The following is an 18,421-nucleotide window of genomic DNA, read 5'->3' as shown; positions in this document are numbered from 1 at the left end:
TTATCGGAGCCTTATCGGAGCCCTCAAGTGTAGCGTGTCTCTGACGACATCTTGCAGAGTCCAGAGTCTAGACGACAGTCCGCGTTGACTGAACTGAACAATCTCTATCCCCTTGCCTTTCACAATTACAGCTGTAGCGAGAACCATTGCTGAAAGCTTAGCTGTCTGATATGTAGTAGATCCCGCCGTTGGAATGCGTTCCGTGCTGATAACCGGATTGACTGGAATCTCGTCTTCTGGAGAAGAAGAAGAAAAAGAAGAACACGGACGACCCTTACATTACGTTAAGTTGCCACCAGGCATTTGACATATATGGAGCTCAACTGTCGGACGGGTGTTCCGAGTAGGAAAAAGATGAGGAGGGGGGGGTTGATGTTGCGTGCCCCTTGACTCGATGGAATGCCCACAGCAACAACGCGAGATTCCCGCGTCATAGGGCAAAATCTCGAGAGACTCGTAAACGAGTGGCGTGTAGATATGGAAGAATTGCACAGAGGGGACTTCTGAAGGATGGAAAATTGACAGTTAGCACTGTAGGCTCTATCTTCCCACGCAGCTGCGGGAAGAGCAGGAAGACGACTCGAGCAAAGGGAGCAAGCTCTGAACCTACATAACAGCATACTTGACCTTTAGATTATTTCCCAAACCTTTGTCTCACTCATTAGACTTGAAAGAAGACGAGACGTGGAAGAACGGGGTTGTGTCGGGAGGTGCATTCCAGACGGGCCTCAGGCAAGAGGGACGAGGCATTTGGAAAACCGCAACAAACAAACCTCACCCCCATTCATTCATTCATCGCTTTCCATTCCACGGGGACTGGGACTTCGCCATGGCATTCCCAGCTGCGGCCTGGGTCCCTTTAGCCGTCGGTCCCCAGTGATGCACAGGTTCCGCTGCTTGTGAGAGAGACTCTTGCTGTCTTCGCCTGACTGTATTGCAGCAGGAGCAGGAGACGTCGACAACCACGACTAGGACACACTCTCGACACTCGACACTCGACACTCGACACTCGATACTCGACAATCTTCACACTCTCTACAATCTTGATTCTCGACGCCCATTAGGTTTGATCTCGTTTGGTTTGGAGTCGGTGGCCAAACCGTCCGTTCTTTCAGGTTCACCTCCGTCGAGAGCTTTTGTTTATTCCCTTTTTCTCTCTCTCTTTTTTACGCCTGGTTTCTGGCATCGTTCCTTACTACCCTCCTTTTGATCCGGTAAGACTTCGGAAAGTCGAATACACAAACATCTATCCAGAAGATTCATACAAAGGATGCAATTCTGTACGTCACCCTGCTGAACTTCTGGAAGATCTTCTACTGACCAACCGGATTCAACAGAAAGCAGAACTACAGACGATAATAATAATAATAATAATAAAAATCTCCAAGAGACCAATACAGTGATTGGGATAATATGGCGGCAATGGAGTCGCCCGGTAACCACACCCCTCAGGGGAAGCGTTACCCATTGGCGGACGCGACGTGTCGAGTGAATAACTGTCCATCACCTGAAAGCGAGAGACGTGACAGAGTCCAGAGGATCCGTGATCAGCTCAAGTCACCAGACCGGAAGTCTGTCCAAACAAGCCCCATGTCGATGAAAGGGCACACGGACCAGAACCAGCTCTCGGTCGCGGTGGAGTCTGGCTCGAACCGAAGCTCGGCCATCTCAACGATGTCAATAACATCGGGGAAAGGCAAGAGGAAGACGCATGTTGGGCCGTGGCAGTTGGGGAAGACGCTTGGGAAGGGAGCCACGGGGCGGGTGAGACTGGCGAAGCATGCTGTTACTGGCCAGGCTGCTGCCATCAAAATCGTGTCGAAGAAGTCGGCGGCGATGGTACAAAGTGAGAGTATTGCTGCCATGGACAGAAATGCGAGCCTCTTTTCGGGAACCGCTGGCACTAGACAGATGCCCTGTGGCATTGAACGTGAAGTGGTGATCATGAAACTAATCGAACATCCGAATGTGATCAGCCTCTACGACGTGTGGGAGAACAGGGGCGAGCTGTAAGTTGAAACAGAAACAAAACCATTGATGAACTAAGGTGACAAGATCTGACTGATTGCTCCGCATCTAGCTACCTGGTCCTCGAGTATGTTGAAGGTGGTGAGCTGTTCGATTACGTTTCGAGCCACGGGCCTCTCCCAGAGGAGGAAGCAGTCCGACTGTTTCGACAGATCATCGCCGGTCTGGCCTACTGCCACCGTTTCAACATTTGTCACCGTGACTTGAAACCGGAGAACATCCTGCTGGACGCAAACCATAACATCAAGCTGGCGGATTTCGGCATGGCTGCCCTTCAACCTGCGGGACACTGGTTGAATACTTCCTGTGGCAGTCCACACTATGCAGCGCCAGAAATCATTTATGGAGATCGATATCGTGGTGACAAGGCCGACATGTGGAGCTGCGGTATCATTCTCTTCGCTTTGCTGACGGGCTTTCTGCCATTCGATGGAGGGGACCTGCCAAACACTCTTCGTCTGGTCAAGAAGGGAGAGTACTTCTTGCCTCCCTGGCTCAGCGATGAGGCTGCAGACTTGATCCAACGCATCCTGCAGAAACGCCCCGAGGACAGAATCAGTATGCGGGATATTTGGATGCACCCTTTGCTCAAGAAGTATGAGAAGCTTCATCAGGCCATGTCTGACTACTTTGTTGGGCCCCCACCACCACTGTCAGGCAAGGACTGCGGCCCTCCAGTGGATGGTCGGCAGGATATCGACCCGGACATCTTGCGGAATCTCCAGACTCTATGGCATGGAGTCAAGCCGGATGCTCTGATTGAGAGACTGTTGAGTCTTGAGTAAGTGGCAGGAATGATTTTTCGTTATGCAATTCACGAAGAGAATGACTGACATGGTGATTAACGAATAGGCCGAGCCACGAGAGAATGTTTTACAACGCATTGCTGAAGTTTAGAGACGAGCAGCTGGAGAACTACCAAGGCCAGCCACTTGAATATTCAGCAAGCGACTACCACCACATTTCAAGGCCTGCTCTCCGCGTGAGCGCCAGGCGCAGCCAGAACGGCCGCAGACCAGGCCATCTTCGGCGACGATGTCATTTCTCTGTTGCTACGGATGGTACCTCTCGGTTCATGAACTCGATTAAGGAACCGAGATCGTCAGGCACTGTGGAAAGCTACGACCCGTATAGGTCCCCACATAGCCACATGGGAGGTGAAGCTGAGTATGCCCAAATCACCGTCCATCGGAAGGTGTCTATAGCAAGTCATAAGGCCTCAATTCCTGAGCATGTTGTCGAGGATACCCTGGACGCAATGGATGTCGATGACGATATGTCAGAGGAGAATGCCGGGGCATACCCTAGCTCTCCATATGCCGTGCTGGCGAACAAGAAGTCGAATATTAACTCCTTCAAGTCTTTCCAGTCGAGGGTCTCCCACTCAAGCTCCCGTCGAGGGATGAACGGGCCTGCCACGGCTCGTTCTGCCAGTTACAAGCGGAATGTATCCTTCAGACATGTCCGCAATCGCTCTCAAGGCTCGACATCGGGCAAGATGACCAAGGGCCCACCAGCACAGCGCAAGGTGTCGAGTGAGCTGAGTAGTGCCAAGGTATTTGTCAAGGAGAACTTTCCATCAGATGTGGTGGATAGCCCGCACCTGCCAACTCAGCCAAAGGTTGTGCGAAGTGGCGTTGCTACCATGAGAAATAGTGGCATGGAGGTCAAGAAGGCACGCGAAGCCAACTATGCTTGGAGAGAGGAGGCGAGGCAAGTCTCCCACGAGCTCAGTCAGATTTGCGAGGAAGCCTTTAATGGCACTTCGATGTCTACTGTTTCGACAGCCAGCATCTGTGGAGGTTGTGACACTCCAGCGACATCTGTATGCACAGCGAGCCCTGAGCCCTTACAACCCATGATGTCGGGAGCGAAGGTGCGGAGCAAGCCCTTACCTGATGGCCCGGCGGAGTTCCCACGGTCATATAGTCTTGCAAAATTGACAGAAACCCGGCGCAAGCTGATCGAATACTCCAGCAAGGATGGTTCAGAGGAGATCCTAGCCGACTTGGCTAGGGTGATTGCCTGTATGGACCGACTGATCGAGCAAGACATGTCCAAACACAAGCAGAAACCTCTCGCAATCGACGACTGTGATCCATTTACCCGCTCCGCGATTGACGCCGGCCAGCTTCCCCCTATCAGGGAGGAACTACCGACTCCAGTCCATAGCGACCCGCAGCTACAATCGAGAGCAAGGGAAGCCCGGAATATGTCCCAACCCTCGACACGGAGTAGCCTCTTCAGCCGTGATGGCAAGACTACGATCCGCATGGTGCCGCATGAGTCGATGCGTTCACTAGAAGAGATCAAGCCCTTGACCATCCGCAAGAAGAACCGCCCAACGACGGCCAAAGCCACTGAGCCTGCGGAGGAGCTATTTGAGAGGCTCGAGCGCTACGACAGCGGCTCCCCAACACGTTACATGTCCAGCAGCTCGCAGCCGGGTCGGTCCCCCTGCGGACTGGACCCCATCGATGAGGTTCCTCCCCGTTCACCAAGACGCAGCCAAGTCCGGGCTCCTGGCGAGAACGTCAAGAAGTGGACCTGGTTCAAACAAAAGCCGCAGGCCGCCGGGGACGACAACACCCCACACAAGATCCTCTCGGATGCGCAGCAGATCCATCCCAGCAACACTACAGTCGTGGTGCATGAGGTCAAGCCGGCCGACGTAGTGCGCAAGGCGTCCAACGAGACCGACTGTTCGCACTTCAGCAGCTCTTCCGCCAAATCCAAGGGCGGGTTCCTGCGCAAGCTCATCAAGAAGAAATCGAGCAGCAGCAAGGAACAGGACGTCAGGGTCGCTGCCGGCGATTACCAGGACCCCGAGGCCATCCTGGTTGCCACTGCAGCTAGTAGTGCAGCTGGTAGCCTCCGCAACGTATCCTACGAGACGATCACTTCGCAGAAGCCTGGCGCGGAAAGCCAGACCACCAACCTCCACCTCCCCAGCCCCAAGAACCAGAACTGGTTCGCCCGTGTCTTCCAGATCAAGCCGGCCACGCGAGTTGCCGCGCTCAACACGTCCAAAGTCAAGGCCTGGCGGGATGTGTACCGGATCCTGCGCGACTGGAAACAGTACGGCATCGAACAAGTCCTTCTCGACAAAGCCAACAGTACTATACGCGGTAGAGTCGGTGATGATAATCGTAAGTTCCTCCCTTGCCTTTTTCCTCTCCTGCTCTCGCTAATGAACAGTCCTCCGCTTGAACCCCGTCGAATTCTCCGCCGAATTCTACACCGTCCTCGAACACGGCCGACAAGCCAACCTGAGTCTCGTCCGGTTCCGCCAGGACCGCGGCGCAGCGTCCTCCTTCCACAAGGTCGTGGATACCCTCTGCAACGTCCTCAAGCAGCGCGGCATCCTGGTCGAGGATCCCGTCCGGGCAAAGAAGATGACTCGTGTCCTGGATGCTTTCTAGAAGCCTACTCTGTTCTGTTTTTTTTTTTTTTTCACTGTCTCTCTTTCTTTTGCTACCTATTACATAGTACTGTACTCTCATACCTTCGTTATGCAAAGCATCCCTTCCATCTGGGAAAGAGGCAAGCGTCCACTCGTTACTCTTACTGTCTAGATCATCCTCTTCTGTTTCTCTTAGGTGTCTGTCTGCTGTCTTGCTCGTGCATTTAGCTTGGTGATAGTTAGATAATACAACCGCAGTCCAATCCATTACAGTAACTATAAGGAAGTTGTCTAGCTTATAACAGCGATTTTCTACTCATCTACGAAGACATTGACATGCGAATAGCCTTGACATAGCTAAATAGAGTACAAGATGATCAGACAGCCTCCCAGTATAAGAGAACAACAGCAAACAAGATCTTTTCGTAAAGACAGTAGGACAATGAAAAGTCGAAAAGCATGCAAATCGCAGAGAGGACACAAAAAAACGATAACATAACTCGAGACTGAAAAGCAGCTTGCCACCCGAGAAAAAAAGAAAGAAAAAAACATAGCCTAATGGAACAAGCTCAACGCAGAACACAAATCTCAATCGCAGCATGGGGGGAGGAAAAAAGAGAAAAGAAAAGGAAAAGAAAACGCAGCAGACCGCCATAGACCATATGCCTTTTTTTCTCCCGTCAGATCGACTGAACCGAGAGAGTTTCATGAACATGAACATGGGAACCGTGTGTCCTCGCATCTATAACCGCAGGAGAACCCCAGATTCTCAGATTGCCACCCATTCCAGGAAAAAAAAAAGAAAAAAAAAAAGAGAAAGCAAACAATGAACAAAAAACATGACAGAGAGCCGCCCGAGACATGAGGAAGGGTTTAATACAAAAGAGGTATCATCAGAAAACAAAAGCTGCCAGCACCTGTTCGTCCATGATTTTCTTTCTTTCTTTTTTTTTTTTTTTTACCAAGATGGTCCCTCTCAGTGTTGGAAATGGGGAAGTTTGCGCAAGAAGAAAGAAGAGATTTTGAACCAGATGAGGAAACGAGGGAGGATTTTTGCGAACAGGTTCAAATCACAGCATTAGTGGGTCGCCCCGGGATACTTTCTAATTGTTGGTGTTCTTTCTTTTTCTCTTTCTTTTTCTTCTCTCCCCTTGTCATTCATTCCCTCTCTCCTTGATGTAAATTCAACTGATGACCGTAATTGCCTTCAGGACCGGAGAAAGAAACGCCCTCGTGTGGCTCGTAAGGCTCCCTCCCCGCATCTCGTTTTCCATGAATTCGTGAGAGTCAATTGACATCATAACGGCGAACATAAGACCGGTCGAATCGTAGCAGCAATGGGCGTTTTGAAAAATGGAGGTCCGGAGCAAACGGCTTGTTGTTAAAAAAAAAAAAAAAAAAAAAAAAAAAAGGCGGTTCTATTCCGTTCCATGCCAGAGAAAACATCATCGATCATTTTGAATCTGCGAAGCGGAATCTTGTGTGGCCAGCACACAAGATCCCGGTTCTTTCTTCATCTCCCTCTCCCTTGCCATTCCTCTCCTCTCCCCGTCAATACTGAGGTCACACCCGGATTACTGGTTCAAGCCACGGCGATTGAGGGCGTTGAGCATATCACTGTCGGTGCTGGAGCGGCCGTGGCTCTGGTCCCCCGGGTTGAGCATATCGCGAACGTTCAGACCACCACGAGACGGAGCTGCAGTGGAGGTTGGTGGCGGGGTGATGCCCGGCTGGGCAGGATGCAAGGCTGGATACGGCGAGGAGCTGTGTGGGGAGGAGGAGTGGCGACTATCGTAAGGATAGGTGGCCTGAGGGGACGGACGACGATCGTGCTGGGGGGGAGGTGGGTAGTACGAGTTGGGGACGGGGTGTCCGGGATAGCCTGCGGATGACACGGCGGGGGTCACTGGGGCCAGGTTTGTGGGATCAGGGTATTCGAAGCCGGCACCTGAGCCGCGACGTGCACCAGGCTGTCTCTGAGAAGAGTTAGCTGGTATAGAGGGAGAGAGAGAGAGAGAGAGAGAGAGAGAGAGAGGACATACTGGATCCTGAGGCATAGGCGGAGCCAGGGGAGGGGGAACGGATCGGTCATCCAGGTGAGGCGGACGGCCGTAAGGATGCTGATACATGCCTTGCGGGGGAGGCAAGGTGGTTTCGGGGGGAGGCTGCTGTTGAGGAGGCAGGGGCTGGCCATGGGCGCCGTAGAGGGTGACGCCCGGGCGGCCCTGGTTCTGGGGGTTGCGCAGGTGCGGGTAGGCGGCGTGGGCGGGCACAAAGGCCTGGGCCTGGGAGGAGACCGGGGTGAACATGCACTCCTGGTTGAACCGGATGCAATTGCTGCAACGACCGTCCTGGGAGCTTTCGAAGCCGGAACAGCGAATCTATCCATCAGAATTAGCCTTTTCTTTTCTTTTCTTTTCTTTTCTTTTCCCCCCCTCCGCTGTATTCGTACCTTTCGTCGTCGACAGTAGCGGCAGGCGATGGCGGTGCGCTGGCGCGGGGCGGCGGCCTGGTAGACAACCTGGGGCGGAGGCTGGGCGTAGACATCGGCCGGACGGTATGCGCCTGGGGGTGGAGGCAGACGGTAGGGATCTTGAGGGCCCTGAACCTGAGGGTGGATAGCGGCCATGTTGGCGGGCGGCGGGGGGTATTGAGCGGACGGCGGTGGCGGCGGCGGAGGAGGGTAGGAAGACGAGTAGGCGGAGCGATCCTGGTCAGTCGTAGGGTGAGGAGGATGAGGAGGAGGAGGATGATGAGGATGAGATGGAGGAGCGTAGGAGGCGGGAGGAGGATACTGAATCATCATGATGATTAGCAGGGGGGAACAAAAGAGAAAGAGAGAGTGTGTGTGTAGTAGTAGAAGAGAGAGAGAGAGAGAGAGAGAGTAGAAGAGAGAGAGATACCGAGTACTGAGACTGATGGGCAGGCTCGTCCGGATGACTGGCAGCGGTCCACTGGGGAGGTGGATACTGAGTCGGCGGTCGATTAGGATCGGAGGGATCGTGGGGGTTGCTGGACATTTGTAGGGAGGGAAGAAAGGGAGAGAGAAAGAGAGAGAGAGAGAGAGAGAGAGAGAGAGAGAGAGAGGCGAGATTTGCGACGGAGGGTGGATAGGGAGAGGTGGAGGGCAGGCTGAGGGGAGGAGGCGAGTCACGACGAGACGACCAGGGTCGGGATGAGGATGAGGATGAGGATGACGCTGATGATGGCAGGGGATCGGATCACAACAATGAAGGCAGTAGGCGAGGGAGGTCAAATCAGAGGAGAGAAGCAGCTGCCGTCGGGTGATGTGCAGCGAAAGCCAGCATAGCCCTCGTGGGAGGTTTTTTTTTTGTTGGTGAAATGTAAAATACAGTATGTAATAAATAATAATTGAAATAATAAATCAATAAATTAAAAAAGAGAGGGAAAAAAAAAGAGTGAAAAAAAAAAGAAAAAAAGAAAGCCAATGGGAAAAAGGAAGCAGGTGACCAGGAGACAAAATAAAAAAAAAAGGGCTGATGACGTGCACGGAAACGGTTTAAGTTGAAAGCGCGAGTGGGTTTCGGGCGGGAAGAGGCGGAGACTGAGAAAGATTAGAGAAATCGAGAATAAAAGAAAAGATTGGAATAAGAGGAAAAGAAGAGAGGAATAAGAGAGGAAATATGTAGTGATGAGGGTCAAGACTGAAAACTTACCTGATGGTATCACTAGATAATTCTTGAGGAGGAGAAAGATCTATGTATCTGTAAGATAAAAGACTAGGAATAGGGAGGAGTCAAACAGTGAAAAAAGTAATCCTGCTAGTATTAAAATTCAGATTCATCTTCCATAGCAGACAGTGGGGCAAATGGCGGTCATGAAGAAGCCGGTCGGACCCAACACGCCAACGACCCATAGACATGGATGGGGAACCTCGCATCCTAGTCTTCAGGCGCAGCCAAGCCAGAGTCGCTGGGATCCATGGTTCTATGGGGATCAGCTGAAACTATCGGGCGCCGTTTGGGCTGGTATGTACGGTATGTAATACAGTATAATACTATACTATTCTATTATGCTATACTATTCTATTATACTATTCTATTCTGTTATACTATACTATTCTATCATACTATACTATTATATACTAACTCTATAGCTATCATACTAAATATAAGTATATTTTTGTAATTCTATCGCTGGCAGTAGGACAGTACGGAGAGCAAGTCCTCATGGTGTAATACGCCAAGCGGTGAGATCCAGATCAGGCCTGCTGCATGGTTGGCGGTTGATGAAGTTGCAGCTATATGTCTAAGCGGTGTATGTAGTCTTAGCTAGTCAACTACTCCGTACCTAGGTAGTAGTTACTCAGGTAACTAGTTGACTTGGAATGAGTACAGAAGGAGTACATATGAGTACATATGAGTACAGTATGATACAAAGCTATACTCTTCATACTCTGAACTTATTCTACCTCGAGTCATACTCCGTACGCCTCGAATCATACTCCGTACACCTCATTAATTACCTAGGTAGCTTGAAGCAAGACTGTAGGACAAATATGTACTCCGTAACGCAAGGCTCGGGCGAGGCTTGCGATCGGACGGGCTGGGCCGTCTGCAAGGATCACCGACAGGAATGTGCATACAAGAATAAAAGGACAGGGAACATCAGGGAGGGAATCATAATAAAGATGAAACTACGTAGTGTAATATACACATTGATATCAATCCCTACACTACCGAGGACATCAATAACGAGTTTATATTATTATATCTGTAGCTATAAAGCATATTCTAGGTAACTATCAGCGATGCCCCATGACGGGAAAGGAGCGCTCCGAGCCGTCGCTGCATGAGCCTCCGTTCCTTCGGTAGATACGGTACGGTACGTCTTGGATACCGTGGTCTTGATGGCGTTACCACGGCCTGCGTTACCATGGTACAGTCTGGACTATTTCCCTTTGCGGAGGTCTTCCGAGACTTCCTAGACTTGTAGTACTGCTACTATATAGTACTCCTAATAGGTGATTAATTGTTTAATAGTCTTTTTATCACGATCCTTATGTAATGATAGTAGTAAGTATGTAACTAGTATGTGGTATGTAGTCAGCTGAAAAATTTGCCACCAAGCTTGACCTACGTAATGATGAAGTATATATGCTCTACTCCGTACCCAAGAAATGCAAGGTACTCCGTAAGGTGCTCCGTACCTCACTCCGTTAGGTACTCCGTATTCCGGTCGAGTAAGCCTCTGGTATCCAATAACAGGGGCAGAGAGTGGAGGGCCCTAATGTCCCAGTGCTACAGTCCTGGGACCGCACCAGCGTGCCCGTTATGGGCACACCCAGGTATCCTGCATTAGCGCGCGACTCACCGATCCAATAAGTCGTGGTACCTGCTACCTACCACTAGTTACCTACTAACTAACATTACTAGGTACCTAATCACGGAGTAATTACTACCGAGTGTTATACGATCATTGGCTATTAGGCCTATTTATCCCAGTCGAGAGAATTACCCGATAGCAAACTTAGGTACCTAAACTAAAGAGCAAGCGAGCAAGCACTACATACCTCACTTCCTCTACCAGTCAACGACTTGTCTTGGAATGTCTCAAATGATGCGGGGTATCACATCCCCGTCGCATACGTAACCAAATAGTATGTAGTAGAGTCTTTGCTACCCTAGGAAGTATGTACGGAGTAGTTAAAACTCCGTAAGGGAGACCTCTGCGCCCGGTTTTCCTTTGCAATTCTTCCCCCCCCCCTTTCTTTTCTGTGGGCTACTTGAATTTCCCATCAAGCTTGTGGCGTCTTAATTACAACCGACAAAGACGAATACCTCTTAGGTACCTACCTAGGTAGGGTTTATCTTGCTGGCCAGCCGGACGCTCGGATCACCTGTGACTGGACTCGGACTGCATAGTACTACACTACAGTCCTCGCAGGAATCAGAACCGTTACACATGAATAGTAAAGGGACTAAAAAAAAAAAAAAGGAGAAGAAGCAAAAAAGAAAAGGAAAAGAGAAGAAAAAAAAAAGAAAAAAAGAAAAAAAAAAACCTGGCATGTACTAAACAGTAGTACTTGTTAACCATCGATGCAAACGGACGGTTGGCACCGTGCCTCGTTGGCCATCTCCGACCATGTCCAGGCGGGCCGCTCCGACCTCCCGCCGATCTCATGCATGACTAGTAGTACATAGGATGTTACCATACGGTACAGAGGCCGCGAAGTTAGGTACGGAGTACTCTGTACTTAGGTAGGGCCTGTAGTACTGGATACCTCGGTAAGTAACATAGTTAAGAATTAGGTTCATATGAAATAAATATAGATATGTATGTATATATATCTATATTATAAAGTCAAGTATAATATACTCTGTAATACTGTGTAATACTGTGTAATACTCTGTATGTAATCATACAAGTAACTCGTCGCACCATGAGGCACTTGTTTAGCGCTTCGTTTGTTGGAAATTGGAATCCTCTTGCCACGTTTTTTCTTGGAGGGGCCGCCGCCAGTCCGCACTGGGTGGTGGACCAGATACGGACACGGACACGGACTGGTACAATACTAGTCAATACTAGCCTCCAGTTATCTACCTAGGTAGTTAGTATCTACTACTAGCCTCTACGTATCTAGTATCTACTACTAGTTGACTAACTCCTAGTCAACTACTCCTAGTCAACTAGTTAATCCGTGCTACCTCGGAGTGGAAGAAAACCAATCGGTGTGGCTGGCGCACTTGCATTGCCGTCCGCGTCTTTCCGTTGCCGCCAGCATCCACCGTCACTGCGTCATTGGTTTGCTACCTAACTTGATGGTATGTAGATGCCAAGTCTGACGTGGTATCTTACCTAGTTAACTAGGTAGAAACTAGATAGCAACTACTACTACTCCGGTACTACAGTGTCTTCTGTACCTAAGTAGGTAGGTACCTAGTAGGTACCACTGTATCTAACCTAGGTACTCCGTACTAGGTAGTACCAGGACTAACCCAAATAGTAAGACTAAATATCATGGAAGACCCCTGTTTTCCTCCCGTCGTCCCGCATGAGTTGTCGGTCACGGGAACAACTGCGAGCCTATCATGACCGTCAGCTGGCCTGGGTGGCTTTTCACGAGGGCCACCAACACGCCAATCAAGAGGAGATCTGGGCGATTTTTCATATAGATGCGGTGGGAAAATTCTCTACGCGTAAACTTAATGTGGGAGGACCGGTTGATGCCTTAACCCAGGCTGGTTGGTGCCTAACAATACTCTCGACGGAGTCCTCTGTACAGAGTACTCTGTACCTACCTAGTTACTACCACATCCCTACTACACATCCCTACTACATATTAAGTCTGCATTATGATGATCACCGGTGGTGTGACACATCACCTGTCATCCTGCAGATCGCTTGACTAGTTACGGAGTACCTCTCTATGGAGTAACTACCTCTGCTGCACACCTGACAGGGACTAAAGAGACCTGCCAGGATCCAAATTCACCTACTACATACACTACAGAGTAAATAGTGAAGTACTCCGTACCTCTTGTCAGTGTCTTGTCACTACTCGGAACAGGTTCTCGACAAATCGACTGGAAGCCACCATTGATGCAAGGGGAGATTCCCTGAAACTTAAAAAGACAGCAGACAAAGAAGACTTGGTGAGTCTGTCCGGAGTAACCGAATACCCAGGTACCTATCGAGGTACCTGGTAGTATCTGACCAGGTGTTCCTGGTCAATCACCAACCAAGAGACGAATGTTGAGAGAACAAAGAAAGGGACATGACTCGCGCAGGGATCCGTCCACCAATAAACCCAGCCAAATTCCAATATTTCGAACAGGATTTCTCTTCTCCCGGCATTCGGATCCTGATCTAGACTCTGGACTACACGGATGCCTAGTTTGTTGTACGCTGTGGTGAGCCATTGGCAAATAAACTAGGTTAGGTAGTTAGTAGATCCAACATTCAACAATAATCAATCCATGTCATCCTCCTCAAACGAGAATTTTACCACTAACATATACTTGTAGTACATCATACCATAGTTGGTTATTATGTTACTACCTATACCTTGATAATATGCCAATCTCGTACCACTATCCCATCCCTGTCGTCTCCTGCATGAACGCGGAGTACAGCTCGAGATCTTCTCCGTGTATGGTACGAGGCCAGAGCACAGATCCCCAAATATTAATTATCCTATTTCAATGCAATAATCCAGTTCTAGTTACATGAACCTAATTTTTTGTCCTTGGTTTGCCTTCATCTTGATCGTTGTCCATGTCGTCGACGTGGGCGATGTCGAGTTGATGGACGTCAGCTCCGCCAAATATTTCTCCAAAAGACTAGATAAATGCCCCAAGGCACCAAAAAAGGAGACTATGCCTCATCTTTTTCTTCTTGTTCTTCTTGTTTTTCTTCTTCTTCTCCTCCTCCTCCTCCTCCTCCTCTCATGCTCTGTACCGCAATGTCACCCCCGACAGATCAAGACGCATCTCTGACAGGCTAACAGTCACAATCACAGGCAACAGGCAACAGGCAACAGACAGCAGACAGCAGGCTAAAGCCTAGCTCGGGCTCTTCCCCCCTTCCAAAAGGACTTGAATCGAATCGACTCGACTCGACGGAAAAGGAGCTGCATGATTGTCGGACGCAACAAGACCGAAACAGACACCCATTCTGGTCCATGGGAGAGGGAAAGACGGACGACCCACCATGGTTGGATTTATTTATTCCATTATTCTTTTTCTTTTTCTCTTCCTTTTTTTTTTTTTCTTTTTCCCTTTTTTTATTTTTCTCCTTCGCGTTGGTCTGTACTTTCTTACCTTGGGCAGTGATGCAGAAAAATGGCTCCAGCAGGCTGGTTCGGCGGTGCTTCCATTTCCCCTCCTCGAACCATGGGACACGAGAGACACGGACAGCGAGACCAACTTTCGCTGGCTCTGGAAAGTGGAACTCATTCCTCACACCCTTGGTTTCCCGACGTTTCGGTGTCCAGTGTCCAGTGTCCAGTGTGCACTGTGCACCACCACGCGCGCGCTATGCACTGCCGCAGTGCCGCTGCCCAGTGCCCACTGGGTAATCCTGAAAACTCCAGAATGAATAATAATGGGACCAGCGTGGAGCCAACCCAACGGAAAGACCGACGGGCCGACTGCGGCGCGAGCGGACTGCAGGTAGCAGTGCCAGAAAAGTGTCACTGTCAGGTCGTTCCGACGTTCGTATTGTTGTATCGTGGCCCCCCCCCCCCCCCCCCCCCCCTCCCCCCGGCCTGTCGATCCGAGAGAACCTTCTTTCAGTCTCTACTCCATGGAGTAGCGGTCAGGGTGAAAATAAGCGCGTGCCGATGTCCGTCTGGGGGGGGGGGGGGGGGGGGGGATACCAAGGAGATGATGATGGTCTACAAAAAGATGGACGCATTGTAAAACAGGGGAGGAAAAAGAACTTTGCTAGCATACTTCTATTGTGGACGAGGGGAAATGGTACCAAAGGAAGGCAGACGCAAAATGTGGTTGCTGGGGGGGAAGGAAAAAGATTAAAAATGTCTTGTGGGAGGAGCACCAACGAAAACGGACTGAAGAAGAAGGAAGGATGAGGGGGGCTGAAACAAGCAGACTGGAAAAAAAAAAGCGACAGAACCATACGACTCGAAAATTCCAAGACAAGATAAGATGGGCAATACTATCCCTATATCGACGGCCAGGTCGCTCAGACGCTGGCGCCATCTTCGTCCTCAGACTCGTCGGTTGAGTCTTGGGCTCCAGGATCCGGCATGACGACTTTGTTGAGATACGTAACCTATCCATCACATGGTTATTATGATTCGTGGCCAGTGCGAGTTCCCTCATGGTCACGACGCTCATCTAGTTTCAGCTTCCTGTTCACCCTGGTGGATAACCAAGGGCAGCAGACCGCTGAAGTGGCTGAGAGCAACATCAACCCAGCGGGCCAACACTCCCAAGAGAGCCCGGAGTCCGGGAGGCCTGAGAGGGGTGCTAGGACCTAATCGCTGCAGCCTGCGCGGGAACCTGGAGAACGCAAAAAAAAAAAAAAAAGGAAAGTTGAGGGGCTTACAAATGGCTCCATGGTACCGATCAGGGTGGCAATTTTCTCCTGCACAGTAGGACCGAGCAAGTCTACATCAGCCAGACTTTTGCTGATCGTGAAGCTGCGTAAGCGTAGCAACAGGATGTTTTCGTTGTCCACCTCGTAGCCCTAGAGAAGCAACACAGTCAGTCAGATCAGACATTATTACTGCACTCAAAATTTGGTCCGAGACCCGCTGCCCGAAGCTCAGGCTGGAACTTGCTGAACCATGGAATCAAGGTAGACGGTGCCAAAACAAATCGCCGGGTGATACGAAGGAAAAGTGCGTGTGTGTGGGACAGGCGCGAACCAGACCCAAGAAACGTAGACTCGGGTCAGATAGCAGGGGTCGGGGAAAAGGTACACTCCTGACACGGTTCAGCTAGTAGCTACCCGAAACCACCCGTGGCGCGGAGCTGCGTTTTTGACCATCAACACTGTGCTTGATCCATCAATGACATTTAAAACTGTCTGGCAGTTCCCATGGCAAGTTGATGGTCAGATATTGCAATGGTTCTTCCGTTGGCCGGAAATGCTCGAGCGCTGACGGTGGACCTGGTGGCAACATCCCGTTCAGATCGCCACGAAAGACGGCAGGGCAGGGAAAGGCTTCTCAGTGTTTGTTTTGGAGCTTTACACCCCACCCTGACACGAATGATACCCTGGGAGTCGCGTCTTCTAATGCGAACTGACACATTCGGCTCATCTAGCAAGCCAGCAGAGACGCACGCTACCCTGGTGGGCCGCCGAATCACTGCCATGAGATGATCGCAAAGGCCGTCTGTCTATGTAGTATAGACGGCCTTGCCATGACAGGCTCCTGCTTAGACAATTGCTGTGACAATCGCGAACCTGACCGAAGGGAACAAAAGACAAACGAGAAAGGAAGAACGATGGGAAGGATACACACCTTGGGTTTAATTTTGAGGGAGCTCTCCTTATTCTGGTCCACAAAGGCTTTGACTGCCTCTCGTTCTTCGTCTGGTATCCCGTCGAAGATCACACGGCGCATGTTTGCTTCTCGGAGGATAGCTTTCAAACGGTGCGACCTTTGATCCACCTCCTCGCGGAGAAGTGCAAGCTTCTCAGCCTCGGGCATCCAAAGACCACAACCTAGAGTTGAGCAACCTTGATCAGCACAGACACCAAACATACACACCGAGTTCTGGCTGATGGCAGGAAAATGGACGCGGCAGGCAGGTGTCTAAATTCCCCAGGAAGATCACGGCAGACATAGCAGACACAGATTCCAGAGGTGTTGGGTGTTCAAAGTGTCGCATGAATAGGAAAACTGCGCAATCCCAATCTCGAATGACTTACCCACAAAGCTGGCTTCGGGTTCAAGGTGAACATAGTATGCAGCGTAAGGCCCTTTCTTGCCTGTTCGTGACCTATCAATGAACACATTAGCTGACAATAACCGTTTGCACACAGTCCCGAGTCCCCCATACCATGCAGCCGAGAAATGAGTCTTGAAAATTGTCAGCTAGCCAGTTTTGAAGAGAAAGACGGTTCTCCTTTCTTCTCATATATCTATTTAGCTGAGAAGGAGTGTTCTTTTCGACTCACCTTGTATGGAGTGGGATTCTTGCTGAACCGAACGTCTCGGTGGATGCGAAAAACCTACAAAGGTGGACCATTTTAGTCTTGTCGTTTCACGATGGGCCATACAAGCGAGAGCTACTCACGACGTCCTTGGCTGGAAGTTCGGGGATGGTCTCGTCTTTCTCAATGATCTTTTCAGTGAGGCTTTCAACAAATGTCTCCCAGTCTTTCTTTGCAGCACGGTAGTCGGCATCGTGGGCTAGATGGGCAAGAAATTAGCAATTTAGCCTTGCTGGTTCTGAACAAATCAACAGAAACAAGGGGGAAAAAAACTGCCGCTGACCGCCAGTTTGTGACATACCTTTGAGCCATTCCCTGTCATTATTCTGTTTCAAATCCTGCAGGAACAACATGGTATTGGGATGCAGCGTTTCATCCTCATATAGGGTATCACCCGGATCTCTGGCCTTGGGCTTCTGAATGAAGACTTCCTTCCCTGGCCCGAGACCGGTGCGAACACCTTCTCTCCAGAGCTCCTTCCCTTTCGGCCTGGCGGTCGCATCCTGGGTTTCGTCGCTGCCCTTGGCTTCTTCACGGCTCTTGAGTGACTGTCCGCGCTTGTTCAGGGTTGATGAATTCTGCTTTGCGCTTGACCGTTTAGCTTTGCTCTTCCTGGCAGAGTCCGAGTCGCCATAAGCTGAATCAGAGCCGGCTGCAGCATCAGATTCAGAATCCGACTCGAAATATTTACTCTTGCTTTCCGTAGCCCTGGTCTTATGGGGAGTAGCACCTGCGTTCAGTCTTCGTTTTTTGCTATCGCCGCCGGCGCTCAATCTGGCGGATACGCGCCGTTTTGGCGCGGCCGCTGTGGAAGCAGCAGTAGCCGCTGAGGCGGATCCGGGCCGAGGCGATCGACGAGGCATGGTTCGAAGATCCTTATTTGCTGCAGAAGAGTAATGGTTATTGTACTAGACAGAAAACCCCCCCCCCCTGTAGGATATTGTCTATCGAAGGAGAGAATGGGCGGCCCTGGCAACCTGGCTGGAGGGGTATACCGCATTTAAGCATGGACGGGACCCTGCCTCGATCGCTGACAAAGATTTCGATCGGCTTGACAGTGTCTTCCTAGCGAGCTTGGAGCGAACAAAGAGTCCGAGAAGAGACCAGGGGGCTGGTAGCTTCTGGGGCGATTTCCGTTTCGCCGGGCGCCGCCGAACCTGCGTCTAATTAAAGAACAAGGAAAGAGGAACCTTACCTCCCTTTGACGTTCCATGACGACAGCGATTAGGCCAAAGAACTGCTCGAAGCAGGATATTTTCTTGGGAGATCAAGACCAGCGATAGTCCATGAGGATCCGGTTTCTTTGTAACGTCTTGGTCCTACAATAATTCTTGCACTCCA

The 18,421-nt window shown here is 50.4% G+C and overlaps 5 protein-coding genes across 5 annotated transcripts; 2 read left to right on the top strand and 3 right to left on the bottom strand.

Moving 5' to 3' along the window:
* Positions 1-1,422: 1,422 nt before the first annotated feature.
* ASPZODRAFT_74966 (hypothetical protein) lies at positions 1,423-5,450 on the top strand (the record flags this gene model as incomplete). The annotated part of the gene is made up of 4 exons (XM_022730008.1): positions 1,423-2,009; positions 2,081-2,809; positions 2,881-5,177; positions 5,227-5,450. The coding sequence occupies 4 exons, from the start codon at positions 1,423-1,425 to the stop codon at positions 5,448-5,450; spliced, it is 3,837 nt and encodes a 1,278-aa protein (XP_022577622.1).
* A 1,405-nt stretch (positions 5,451-6,855) lies between these two features.
* ASPZODRAFT_136666 (hypothetical protein) lies at positions 6,856-8,830 on the bottom strand. Its single transcript, XM_022724107.1, has 4 exons — positions 8,335-8,830; positions 7,884-8,225; positions 7,474-7,812; positions 6,856-7,407 (listed from the first exon to the last, which is right to left on the bottom strand). Exons 1-4 carry the CDS (start codon positions 8,449-8,451, stop codon positions 7,006-7,008), a joined length of 1,200 nt encoding a protein of 399 aa, XP_022577621.1. The 5' UTR covers positions 8,452-8,830; the 3' UTR covers positions 6,856-7,005.
* Positions 8,831-13,434: 4,604 nt separating this feature from the next.
* ASPZODRAFT_1219056 (hypothetical protein) lies at positions 13,435-14,005 on the top strand. The gene is made up of 2 exons (XM_022721307.1): positions 13,435-13,549; positions 13,617-14,005. The coding sequence occupies exon 2, from the start codon at positions 13,621-13,623 to the stop codon at positions 13,888-13,890; it is 270 nt and encodes an 89-aa protein (XP_022577620.1). The 5' UTR covers positions 13,435-13,549; positions 13,617-13,620; the 3' UTR covers positions 13,891-14,005.
* A 154-nt stretch (positions 14,006-14,159) lies between these two features.
* Positions 14,160-15,118, bottom strand: ASPZODRAFT_1217821 (hypothetical protein). The gene is made up of 2 exons (XM_022721303.1): positions 14,760-15,118; positions 14,160-14,624 (listed from the first exon to the last, which is right to left on the bottom strand). The coding sequence occupies exons 1-2, from the start codon at positions 15,029-15,031 to the stop codon at positions 14,429-14,431; spliced, it is 468 nt and encodes a 155-aa protein (XP_022577619.1). The 5' UTR covers positions 15,032-15,118; the 3' UTR covers positions 14,160-14,428.
* On the bottom strand, positions 14,956-18,266 carry ASPZODRAFT_1218075 (hypothetical protein). Its single transcript, XM_022721304.1, has 9 exons — positions 17,811-18,266; positions 17,382-17,717; positions 17,164-17,279; positions 17,045-17,098; positions 16,927-16,946; positions 16,796-16,866; positions 16,386-16,588; positions 15,464-15,604; positions 14,956-15,187 (listed from the first exon to the last, which is right to left on the bottom strand). The coding sequence occupies exons 1-9, from the start codon at positions 17,941-17,943 to the stop codon at positions 15,098-15,100; spliced, it is 1,164 nt and encodes a 387-aa protein (XP_022577618.1). The 5' UTR covers positions 17,944-18,266; the 3' UTR covers positions 14,956-15,097.
* Between the last annotated feature and the right edge of the window lie 155 nt (positions 18,267-18,421).

The sequence above is a fragment of the Penicilliopsis zonata genome, assembly GCF_001890105.1.
Source record: "Penicilliopsis zonata CBS 506.65 unplaced genomic scaffold ASPZOscaffold_21, whole genome shotgun sequence".
NCBI lineage: Eukaryota > Fungi > Ascomycota > Eurotiomycetes > Eurotiales > Aspergillaceae > Penicilliopsis > Penicilliopsis zonata.
Note: the sequence above shows the minus strand (reverse complement) of the source record. Positions and strands in the feature narration are given on the sequence as shown.

What these genes read in the sequence shown, in the direction of transcription:
- ASPZODRAFT_1217821 (XM_022721303.1), bottom strand. Translation starts at nt 15,031, where the DNA reads ATGGTTCTGTCGCTTTTTTTTTTCCAGTCTGCTTGTTTCAGCCCCCCT. An exon ending in TCTCCTTGGTATCCCCCCCC is followed by an intron (nt 14,625 to 14,759) that starts CCCCCCCCCCCC and finishes GGGGGGGGGCCA; the next exon opens with CGATACAACAATACGAACGT.
- ASPZODRAFT_136666 (XM_022724107.1), bottom strand. Translation starts at nt 8,451, where the DNA reads ATGTCCAGCAACCCCCACGATCCCTCCGATCCTAATCGACCGCCGACT. An exon ending in CCCATCAGTCTCAGTACTCG is followed by an intron (nt 8,226 to 8,334) that starts GTATCTCTCTCT and finishes ATGATGATTCAG; the next exon opens with TATCCTCCTCCCGCCTCCTA. An exon ending in CGCCTATGCCTCAGGATCCA is followed by an intron (nt 7,408 to 7,473) that starts GTATGTCCTCTC and finishes AACTCTTCTCAG; the next exon opens with AGACAGCCTGGTGCACGTCG.
- ASPZODRAFT_1218075 (XM_022721304.1), bottom strand. Translation starts at nt 17,943, where the DNA reads ATGCCTCGTCGATCGCCTCGGCCCGGATCCGCCTCAGCGGCTACTGCT. An exon ending in ACCCGAAGCCAGCTTTGTGG is followed by an intron (nt 16,589 to 16,795) that starts GTAAGTCATTCG and finishes GCTCAACTCTAG; the next exon opens with GTTGTGGTCTTTGGATGCCC. An exon ending in CCCTCAAAATTAAACCCAAG is followed by an intron (nt 15,605 to 16,385) that starts GTGTGTATCCTT and finishes TTGCTTCTCTAG; the next exon opens with GGCTACGAGGTGGACAACGA.
- ASPZODRAFT_1219056 (XM_022721307.1), top strand. Translation starts at nt 13,621, where the DNA reads ATGAACCTAATTTTTTGTCCTTGGTTTGCCTTCATCTTGATCGTTGTC.